Raw genomic sequence first — 11,189 nt, forward strand, 5'->3', positions numbered from 1 at the left:
CTCTGTAGGCTAAATGTATGTTGCAAAACAAAACACTTGTGCATTTAGCACTTGTATACACTAAGCCTACGTAAGCACTTGTATACATTAAGCCTATGCAAAAATAAAGTACAAAAATATACAAATGAGAAGTGCATTTCTCAAGTGTCATGACTTCGGCCATTGGAGTTAATTCACGCCACAGGCCCCATTTTGTCTTGCCAGGCAAAGTGGGAAACAAATATACATGGAAAACTAGGCCTACAAACAGTTTGCCTAACCCTCCATTACAATTACTACAGTACACTAGTTGACATACTATAATGTCAACAAAGGTAATTAATTGTTCTCTTCCCTAAATCTTGGGATTAGGGTGGACACAGTGAATCTACTGATGTTTGGTTGTTGTACCCTTTGACCGGCCTGGACAAGAACATGGTCAATCACAGTTGCTCTGATTTCATCAGACATTACTGTTCTTGGTCTTTGCTGACCTCCTCGACCACCTCAACACAAACTCCTGCTCTCAGATTTCTATCCATTGTAGCGCCTCACAAAGCAGTGCTCTCTGAACTGCCTTATACATGGTCCCTCACATCATGAGCCACAAGTGTGATCAATTTTGAGTTGTGTTCAACCAGTGACAACTGTGCTTTATTTGTGTTTGCCTGTTGCCACCTGTACTCACCATTATGCAACGCAGGTGCATTACAATGAAAAGGTGTTGACAAATTGTGTCTAAACAGGTGAAAAGTGCTGATGGTTTTGCCAAGAGTGACTGAGTTCAATTAGTGGGTCCAGGCAATGGAGCATTTGGTTCCGACAATAGGGTTTATTTTTTTAGCAATTGAGAAAAACTAAAAGTTCGGTGGCGTGTGGAGTGAACAATTTGATTTTGTTTTAGTTCATAGAGTGAATAGTGTTTTCAGAACAGTTGGATGATGTGCAAAGAGTTTGGGGTTGTGGAAAGAGTGGGTGTTGATTTAAGAGTTTAACAAGTTTAACAAACAGCAGCAACTTTCATCACATTATTTCATATAGGAGGAACATTCTGCTCACAATTGTGTGATTTCAGTCAGTGACTATGGTTTATTCATTACTGAAAATTTTGATTATTTGTTCTATTTTAATGAAAAACAAAACAATTTGATATGAAACATGAATTTATACAAATAAACCAAACAGTCTCTGATCTGGAATTTTATTTTTATAGATAATCACTTTCATCAAAATAAAAGTCAAAAACTCTAAACTTAGGTTTTACTTTCACACAAATCCATACGTTTTACTATAACTCCCAAAACTTTAACGATGCCATCGATGACTGAAACCACAATGGTTGAACAGCAGAATAAAGTCTCATGTCAGAAATTTGAAGACAGAAGGCTGTAGGAAGAAAACAGATCATTAAAATGTACTCAGAAAAAAAGGTTACTTATTAGTTATTTTTAGAGAAAACAAATTAACGTGTGAACATGTGTGAAACCCCAGCTGTTTCTTTACATGTTGTGCATCCACAATGTTAATATGCAAAGTTAAATCACAGAGACATGGAATCAGTATGAAATTACATTTTCACAATTACGTCTGTAAAACAAAGATAAGCTGCAGATTTATTTTACATTTTGTCTTCTAAAGTTTAGAAATTACCGTTGAATACATGTAGCTGCTGGCACTGTTGTTAAAAACCCTTTCTGTCTGCCCACCTCCTGTCTCGCTTGTTCTGCAGCATGACGCCTCCACTCCTGTGACACATACTTCAGTATTTTAGTCTCATGAAACAGTATCTGACTTTACTGATTTCAGACTGCCTCACCTGTTCAGTTTATTTTCCTTCTTTTGTTCAGTTGCCATTTTATGGCTGATGTCCTTGCTCTCTCTACTCTGCAGCAGCCAATCAGTATAGAGCTCAGCAGGAGGACTGAGCTGACATCAACATCGGCACATGTAAAGGAAATATGAGGGTTGAAAGTGAAGCGTAAGAAAATCATCTTTACACTATTCTCTCTAGTGCTATATCTCTAGTGTTATATGTGAAGGCTGAGCTTGGTCTAGGGTGTAAGGCTCATCTTTGGGTTTACTGGCGTTTTTTTTGCTCTTTTTTATGGTTTAGTCCCTTTGACTTGGACATATAACGGTGTATTAATGATGGGTTAGGCTTGAGCTATGATGATACAGCTGCGCATCGAGGTACGCAAGCATAATGATTTTGTGGAAAAGCAGATGCATGGACAGCTCTGTGGGACAGAGACAAATACATGGCAAAGGCCTTGAGACAGCTGAACAACAGTGAGTACTATGAGCCTTTATCGTCTAATCCAATTGAACAATTAAAGACTGAGCTTTCAGAAATAGTCCTACATGTAAAGAATGAAGAGTAGATGTCTCAAAATGAACACAGTTTGACAGAATTAAACGCATATGATTTCAGAGGGAAATGCTCAAGATATAAGTCAAAGATTTAAGAAAATAGGATACCCACGTAAGACAATTAATACAGCTTCTAAGCAAAATGTTTGTCTAGAGAACAGCTGCTAGTCCAAAAGCAGGGGCAACTACCTTCTGATCAAGTGTGCTTTGTGACACACTATAGTTGCAGAGCAAACCAAATCTAACAAATAATTAAAAAAGAAACTTGGGGCATACTACAAAGTGACAGTTTTTTTAGAGAAGCGCTTCCAGATGCTCCCACATTCTCCCAACATCAGCTCCAGAAGTGCTCCTACCCTAAATTAAAAATTGGTAAAAAGCTATCTCCCCCTGTAACACAAAAAACCTGTTTGGGCAAAAGAACAGGCAACCACAAACGTGGTAATTGCAATTACTGTTGTTAATATGACAAATACCAGTTGTTTTTTTACAGATGTAACATCAGGTTATAAGTTTAACATTAAAAGGGATACTTCACCCATTTACATGAAGCTGTGTATCATTAGAAACAAGGTAGTAGTGTTGAATGGTCATGAATCCAGCCCTCATTTTGCCCTGAGATGAGAAAAATTTGTTTTTCTTTGCCTGGAAGTTTTCTTCATGTGATGCAATATGACGCTTTTTGCATCACATGAAGAAAACTTTCAAGCAAAGAAAAACACATTTTTCTCGTCTCAGGGCAAAATGAGGGCTGGATTCACGACCATTCAACACTACTACCTTGTTTCTAATGATACACAGCTTCATGTAAATGGGTGAAGTATCCCTTTAAGTATTTCATAAATTTTAATGCTACATGTGATCTATAGACTTGAATGTCCTTGTGGTTGTTTTTACATCAGCAGAATGAAACGTAATACGGGGATACAGATTAAAAAAGCTCCTTCAAAAGAGATTCCTTTTGGATTTATACATTGAAAGCTATGCAATATTCAGGTCTAAATGGGGAACTGGACGTTATTCCTTTCCTGTAAATGTCTTGGTTTTTATTTGTATATTTAGTCACTTTAAAATACTGTATTGTTATTTTTATCTGCCTTGGTGTCCTGTATACATTTTGATGTATGTCATGTTTTTATGGATATTTAGCCCAGATGAATGAAATACTTCTTATACTTAACCCTGAGTGCCTCAGACTTTTTCAAAAACTTCTATTGATTTTGTGTGTGTGTGTGTGTTGGGATGGATCTATGTCATACCTGTACATTTGCGTCTTCAGCTGGAACTAATTCCTGGACCATCTCCAGGAAAGCCACTGTTTTCTCCAGCACTGTAACCATGTCAACCCCACTGCCATGGATTATGGGTAGAAGATTTTGTAGTGTCCTGCAACCCTGAGTGATACGTTTCCTGTAAGGTATGGCATCATTCAATTATTGAATTATTTTATGAAGAAGTCACCTCTCATTGTATGTGAGAGGACACCTGGGCAGGAGCCATGCTTTCACACAGCATCCTGAACATGTGACTGCAGCGATGACCTCATTGGCCTCTATAAAAGCCCAGTAGAGAAGGAAAGTACCTGCGTTGTCTCTCTAGTAAAACACAGCTGCTTTTGATGTTCAGCTCCTGATGAGGCTTCATCTTCATTTCACATTCTCTCAGACTCTTATCATCCTCCTTCTCTTCTTCCTCATCATCCTCCACATCCTCTTTCCCTTCTTCTATCTGCTCCTCCTCTTCGTCATCTCGTGAAGTAGCAGCCAGTAGAGCACTGGTGTCAATAGTGGACAGAATTTGATCTTCAACACAGAAAACCGCCTTTAAAGGTGACTCTGGACCAGGTCTTTGATCAGGTCCAGTACTGTTCTCTTTAAAAGGGGTGAGAAGTTTTTTGTGATCCATCCTATCAGTTTTCCCACTTCCTGTTTCCTCTTCAGTCTAGACCGACCAAATTTCATACACAGGAGAGAAATAGGTCAGATATTGTAGATGTAAAATACAAACAATTATTACAACGCAAACTACAACTACACTATAAACTGCTACACCATACTGCAAACTAAAAAATACCACACTATTCAAATTATTCACCTGACCTACAGCTGGCACTAGTTTGTGAAGAATTGCAGAATTGTAGCTACAAAGGCAGTGAGGGAAAAGACTGACAACACAAAAACATGTAAACAAATTTTGTAAAAAATAAAAATAAAAAATCTGTGCAAATGACCTCATAAGTTTGATCAAACAGTGAAATCATACATTTTCCACGGTTTTCCAAGAATGGACCCAGTTTTAATGTTCTGGAATAATTTGTGTTTTGTCATGAAATTTAGAATTAGTTGTTTAAACAGAACTGAGTATCTAAAAATATAAAACTGTTACCTCAGTTACTGATCCAACCATGAAAGCCTTTGGTCCAACAGTAGTTTCTACACCTGTGTGTCTGCTCGACGTGAATCACAATCAAAGTCTGCTGCTTGTTTTCTCTGAGTGAACGAGCCACACCTGTCCTACAGGTGGAAACACTGCTTGATAACGCTGTGAGGAAAAGGACGTTTCTTTTGTTCTTTTTTCAGACATTTAAAAACACAACACACAACTTCTCATCAAAGTTAAAACCACAGAATTCCCTTTTGTCTATAAGAGGATTATCAGAAGTTATTCAATTTATTAGTTAATTTATTTTAAAAGCCAACACCTCAGACAAATACTCTTCTGGTTTCTGGTTGTGAGGGTCCCAGGCTTAAGGGTGATCTGGAGCTCTAGTTTATTAAAAGTCAGGGTCTAAGAGTCTAAGGAACATCTGGGAGAATTTGAAAGTGTAATAATCCTAGAATATGGGACTTTTATGGAAAAGTGTGTGGACCAGGCGTTACAATTATCTCAAATTTCAGAGTCTAAGTATCTTAGGGTCTAAGAATGTGAGTGTCTAACAATCATGGAGTTGAATTTTTTAAACCTTATTTTCTTACAATTTTGAGTTTGTAGTATTTATAGGTGTAAGGATTTAAAGTTATATGGTTCTTAAATTGTAAGAATCTGGTTGTTTTGATTTTGAGTCAATGGATGTCAGGATGTATGAATAGGAGAATATTAAATCTAAGGGGTCAAATATTCTAAGGTAAGGCCAATTATCATAAAATGTAGGGATCTAAGTGTATGAGGATTTTAATCTTAGGGTCTAACGTTTTAGGATTTTGAATCAGACAGACCAGGGTGAGTGTGAAATATATTCAATTAAATAAACAAGATATAAAAGCAGATTCTTGCAGACAAGATAGTTTTTTTCTAATTTGATTTAGACAAGCTCCTCGTGTCAGGAACAGGTACAGGGTTCAAGATCCACTCTGATCTGACGACTTTTCCCCCAAAAAAACTGACATTAAATATCAGACAGTAAATGTCTTTCGAGTCACATCTTGAACCCCAGAGTCGTGAAGATTCAAACTTTCTCCTAAAGATCTGCAACTGAAATGTCAGCGTGTCCTTCAATGTTCTTTTTATGAAATATCAGTCTGCTCTCAGTGTATAGAGACTCTTATTGTTACATATGTTCTGTATATTATTTGATAGATATGAAATGAAGAAGAAATGCTACTAATACCTTGATATTTCCAGTGTCATCAGGGAATGTATGCGTGTTTGTACGATTTTGTTTCAGCACAAAGTTTTAACATTTTTATTTCAGTGTTTTGATATGTGACATGATGGACTTTAAACAATGTGGTCTAAGTACGACTACATGATCAAATATATTTTCCTTGGGATTGAAGAAGTATCTAATACCTTTTAAAAATGTGAGAACTTCTTTTATCAAAGACGCTTTTTTTTATTAAGAGGTGATATGATCTGTAAAGAAACACTATGGTTCAGTCACGTATGAGTAGGTCTTCTGTCTGATCATTGATCAAGGATAATCACAGTAATAATAATTAAATATTAAAGTCTATTTTGCAAAGAAATGTTTTAATTTTCCAACTGTGGCTGTTTCCCTCTGAGGGCAGGTGCAGATCAATAATTGATGAAGGTTAATGGTTATTGTTGGATGGTCTCTAAGCTGCAGGATACTGATAGTGGCTTCATTATAAAATATGACCCCATCTTAACTGACCAGGTGATAATTCAATATTTAATAGATGAATGATTGGTTTATTTAAAGCTCAGCTGCCATTTCAAAGTCCTCAATTAAGTTATTTTTTTCAAATTAGGTGTTTTTTTAACAGAAAAAGAAAAACACTCAAAGAAACAGATGTAAGAAAATCAAATGAACATTTATTAAAACTTCTTTACAAAAATACAAACAAAAAACAAACATAAAGAGATCAAGTGGAATAGTTCTTTCCCTACATGCGGCAGGTGTCATGAAATGCTTCCAGAGTCCTAAAATCCCTCCATGTTGGAGGAAGTCCATCCTGCAGAAAACGTCCACATCGCTGACACGGAGACTGGAAGAGTTTAATGTAGCTTCGCAACCAGGTCTACGGACAGACAGACAGGAAGACTTTAATACGACTCTGTATGCAGGTCTACAGACTGCAATGATTTAATGTAGTTCTCCAAACAGATCTATACAGAGACGATAATAGTGATACAGCAAGGAAGAGTTTAAAATGGCTCTGAAACCATTTTTACAAGGAGACTGGAAGATAGAAAGAAAGATTCCTTAAATATGGCTCTGCAACAAGCCATACAGGCAGGCAGAGATGTAGGTACAGAGACAGAGGGGTAGAGCTAATTGTGGCTAGAACTTAAAGGGATACTTCACCCATTTACATGAAGCTTTGTATCATTAGAAACATGGTAGTAGTGTTGAATGGTTGTGAATCCAATCCTCATTTTGCCCTGCCTGGAAGTTTTCTTCATGTGATGCAATATGGCGCTTTTTGCATCACATGAAGAAACATTTCAAGCAAAGAAAAATATTTTTCTTGTCTCAGGGCAAAATGAGGGCTGGATTCACAACCATTCAACATTACTAACATGTTTCTAATGATACACAGCTTCATGTAAATGGGTGAAGTATCCCTTTAAATACAGTGTTTATCCTTTCACAGCACTTTACACTTGAACTATCAATGCATCGTCTTGAACTCTTGAATTAGGATCTTACTTACCTGCCTCCAATGTAACTACTTAGTGTCTACTACCCAGCGGGAGGCAGCATTGTTCTCCCAGTTAAGTGGTTGGTCCTTAATGCTGCCCCGAATGCATGAGCTTCTCCACTTCCACATCAATGTGGATAAACACGTGTCAGATCACCTCCGTACAGTACGTGGTCTGAGCTGATCTTAATCTGTCATTATCCCCAGGATGCACTTGTTATCAGATCCCCAAGGATGGATGATAATGTAAGGTGTAAACGTGGCCAGAGAGACAGGGAGGAAGAGAGACAACCAGCTTTAGGACAGCTGACAACTATCAGTGTCTCACCATAAAGGATCGGACCACAACGTCCGGCATCTGGGGCAGCTGGTAGTGCAGTAAGGCAGTGGTGGCGTGGTCTGTTACCTAGCAACAATACAACCAATCAGATCACTGCTCACTCAGCTCAGGTATGCAGTCGTTACGGTGAGGACAGGTAAGTCTTACCTTCTGAAACACCTGGTATTGAGACTTAGTCCAGATGTCAAGCTGAGGGGGACAGACAGACAGATTACCATGGAGACCAACAAACGGGTATCACAAGTTAGCTGTCAGGTGAGGAAGAGGTCTCACCTTTCCGTCCTCATTGTAAACATTCTCGTTGTATCCTCGAACAACTGTTCTGTCAATGAAGAGTGAGCGCATCACCACAATCGCCTTTAACACCTTCCCAAGGGTCACCTGAGAGGGAAGTGCATGAGACAGACACACATTTGCTACCAGGTCTAAAGAACACCTGTAATATGCTTTGTCCACATTTATTACCTAGGCTGCAGCAGATACCTTGTTCTTTGTTACCTGTCTGAACAGACTTGCCACCTGGTCTATGAATACCTGTAACATGGTCTGAAGTGTCGTCTTTAAAAAAATTAATAAAAAATGAACGTTTTGTTACCAGCAGTACGGCAGAGGTTCCATTGGGTCTGAACAGCTCGATGGTCATATCTGGAAACATCCTACCGATCCGAGATATTACGTCATCCACATACCTGTACACAGAGGAACAGAGTGATATGGGAGTGAACACCATAGAGATTACACATTAAGCCACATCTGTACTTCACTTATTTGGTTCTAAAATAAATTAAAAAAATAAAAAAATAAATCAACTGCTACTCTGTTCATTTTCTCTCTGACCGGTTTCATAAAGTCTTACTGGTAAATTATCAAAGAGAAGTACCTAATTAAGAAATATTAGAGCATGACTAGTAAAATGTTGAGCACTAGTTACGTTTTTTTCAGAGAAATTAGCACGATGATCATTTTTGCTTCAGTCAGTACATCACTCACAATAAGTTGGGATATTGTGAGCTCATAAAACGAGTCGGTTCCACTTAGAGCAAAGCTGTAACACCTTTTAGGTGGCCTCAGGCTGGTTATTAGTTGTAGAGAAAATACATATTGTATACGTCTAATACAAAAATTACTACTACACAAAAGTTTGCTTTATCTCAGTAGCACAGGACACTGTTAATTATTAATGCAGTTTTAAAGCATAGTGGCAGCTGTATCAGAGTTGCAGTACTTACTGAGGAGGAAGTACTAGAGTACTGGGTTGGACTTTGGGTCGTCGCTTGGCTGAAGCACCCATCTGATTGGCCGATCGTTTGAGCGACTGTTGATTCAACAAACTGGAGGCCAAACCCGCATGGTATTGCAACTACACACAGAAATACAATAAAGAAATACATCATAATCGTCCTCATCATGTGCTGTGTGTGAGGTCACAGAGGTTTTCATGGCTGTGGATCAGCTGTGTGTGTCAGGTGTGACAGGAGCACTTACAGCGGATAAGAGGGTCCTGATGGAGGGTGGTTATCATAGTAACAGACATCAATAAGATTCACACAATGTGAAGTCATTTGTAAAAGGTTCAGTGCAGAGACAGTCGCAGCTGGTTAATTAGCTGAAGATCCCTTCAGATCAAAGAAATGAGTTGAGTCTTGTTTTGCCAGAGGAGCCTCTTCAAGTCTCTGAACTTGACTAGAGGGATGAACAACACCGTTTTTCCAAAATATACTTCCTCATTTAATATTTTAATGAAGGTGGGCTGTCTCACATGGGAGTACTATGTCACCCATTGTTGTCTAACTAGGATGAGATCTGGACTTTGCAAAGTCCACAGAGTATGAGTCCTATTTTTACATAACAAGTATTATCAGTGACCCTTCGTGTCTTAAGTACAGGGTCACTTTCTTTCTTGAAACAAAGCTCCAAACCAGGAGACAACTGTGTCGTCAAAGGATAAAGATGATCAATCACCGACAGAAGCCTGAGAATCACTGAAAATAGGTTAGAAATTATTTCCATTTCTTTCAATCCATGATATTTACTTTTAATTCATCTTGACAAAGGAAACTCCAGTGTTGTATCTGTATCAGTAAACCACTAGCACACTTTGTTAAGAGTAAGTGAGCTCACACAAACCTTAGCCTGTAAGCCTTTTAGCTTGTTAGCCCTGTTAGCTTGATAGACTGTAAGCTCCTGTTTACCTTGTTGGACCACTTGTAGGCCTGCAGCAGCTGTGAGTAGAGCGGAGTCTTGTCCTGAACTGGATCCAGACTGAGAAGGCCACTATTATGAAGAGGATGGGACTCTGAGGGGCGACCAACCAGACCACTGAGCCGCTCCAACTCACTGAGAGAAAGACGGACGGAGAGAGAAACAGGTTTAAAGCGACAGCATGGGGACAGAGATAGACAGAGGGGCCTGGATCTAATATAAGAGCCGAGTGAAGATCAAACCTGAATTCTAAGTACTGAAACATAAACTTACAGGAGAAGTAACAAGCACCATTCAAATTCTGCGTTACACTTTTTAATATTAATGTCATGTTTGATTTGATTTGTTTATTAATTACGAACATGTAACAGAAGACAACGGTGGACATAAAAAAAATAATAATGACGATAAGAGAACAACAAAAAAACAGACATTAATAATATTGTCTGTTTTTTTTAATAATAATTACTCACAGGTGAAAGTATAATTAAGAAGAAAATAAAAAAAAGTTATAAGTTTAATGTGGCTCAAATAACGTGAAAAAGGACACACTACACACAGATGAATGTTAAATTGTTAAATGTTTGGCTGCTTGATTTTATCATTCTGGTGAAAAACTAAGGTTGGAGCAGACTGTCCACTAAACTACATCAATGTTTCAGTCACATTTCAATGATCAGAGACTGTAAACATACAGACACTATATAAAGTGAGACAATGATTAGTGTTTGATTAGTTCATCAAAGATATACCAGGTACACAGCTTTAAATCTGTTTAGACTGTGACACACCTCATTGAGACTGAGATAGGACCATTGATCCATCCAGAGTTTTAATAAAGACCAGCTGAGAGGGGTATGTGTGCAGGACTCACTTGAGGTCTCTGTTGACTGCCTGCAGGTTGTCCTGAAATTCAGCTATAAACTTCTTCTCTCGACCCTCCAGGGTCTCCCGGTTCTTCATGCCATCCTTGAGGGACTCGAACACGCGGCTCACGCTGGAGCGGAGCGCCTGGATGCCGCTGATGGCATGAGAGAAAGCATCCAAGTTCACTCCGACGTTCACCCCGTCCGCCATCTTCTACTTCTCTTCCTCAGAAAAACTGGCGCGAAGATATGACGTCATATGGACGATGGCTGATTTTTTTTTTTTGGCTGAACTTTTCCCACTAAGAGATGTACAATATGTTGACT

General features: G+C 38.5%; 2 protein-coding genes across 4 annotated transcripts; both read right to left on the minus strand.

The window, feature by feature from the left end:
* Nucleotides 1-1,166: 1,166 nt before the first annotated feature.
* On the minus strand, nt 1,167-4,865 carry LOC306829870 (uncharacterized protein). 3 transcript variants are annotated; one of them, XM_079353071.1, is made up of 6 exons: nt 4,735-4,865; nt 3,932-4,290; nt 3,609-3,759; nt 1,796-1,905; nt 1,686-1,724; nt 1,167-1,365 (listed from the first exon to the last, which is right to left on the minus strand). In XM_079353071.1, exons 1-6 carry the CDS (start codon nt 4,753-4,755, stop codon nt 1,344-1,346), a joined length of 702 nt encoding a protein of 233 aa, XP_079209197.1. In that variant the 5' UTR covers nt 4,756-4,865; the 3' UTR covers nt 1,167-1,343. The 3 variants fall into 3 exon arrangements, with proteins under 3 accessions (XP_079209197.1, XP_079209196.1, XP_079209198.1); XM_079353070.1 differs by lacking the exon at nt 1,167-1,365 and having other exon boundaries at nt 1,381-1,724; nt 4,735-4,864; XM_079353072.1 differs by lacking the exons at nt 1,167-1,365; nt 1,686-1,724; nt 1,796-1,905 and adding an exon at nt 2,269-2,739 and having other exon boundaries at nt 4,735-4,863.
* Nucleotides 4,866-6,604: 1,739 nt separating this feature from the next.
* On the minus strand, nt 6,605-11,113 carry med27 (mediator complex subunit 27). Its single transcript, XM_079359884.1, has 8 exons — nt 10,871-11,113; nt 9,987-10,131; nt 9,024-9,154; nt 8,390-8,483; nt 8,068-8,175; nt 7,942-7,983; nt 7,783-7,860; nt 6,605-6,830 (listed from the first exon to the last, which is right to left on the minus strand). The coding sequence occupies exons 1-8, from the start codon at nt 11,071-11,073 to the stop codon at nt 6,696-6,698; spliced, it is 936 nt and encodes a 311-aa protein (XP_079216010.1). The 5' UTR covers nt 11,074-11,113; the 3' UTR covers nt 6,605-6,695.
* Between the last annotated feature and the right edge of the window lie 76 nt (nt 11,114-11,189).

Source organism: Symphodus melops (genome assembly GCF_947650265.1).
Source record: "Symphodus melops genome assembly, chromosome: 1".
Taxonomy (NCBI): Eukaryota; Metazoa; Chordata; class Actinopteri; order Labriformes; family Labridae; genus Symphodus; species Symphodus melops.

Excerpts from the sequence above, each read along its gene's own strand:
- med27 (XM_079359884.1), bottom strand. The coding sequence starts at position 11,073 with ATGGCGGACGGGGTGAACGTCGGAGTGAACTTGGATGCTTTCTCTCAT. Across the intron at positions 9,155-9,986 it reads CCTACAAGTGGTCCAACAAG|TTGCAATACCATGCGGGTTT; the intron begins GTAAACAGGAGC and ends TTCTGTGTGTAG. Across the intron at positions 7,984-8,067 it reads TTTACAATGAGGACGGAAAG|CTTGACATCTGGACTAAGTC; the intron begins GTGAGACCTCTT and ends TGTCCCCCTCAG.
- LOC306829870 (XM_079353070.1), bottom strand. The coding sequence starts at position 4,755 with ATGGTTGGATCAGTAACTGAG. Across the intron at positions 3,760-3,931 it reads TTACTAGAGAGACAACGCAG|GAAACGTATCACTCAGGGTT; the intron begins GTACTTTCCTTC and ends CATACCTTACAG. Across the intron at positions 1,906-3,608 it reads CTGAAGACGCAAATGTACAG|CTCAGTCCTCCTGCTGAGCT; the intron begins GTATGACATAGA and ends TGTTGATGTCAG.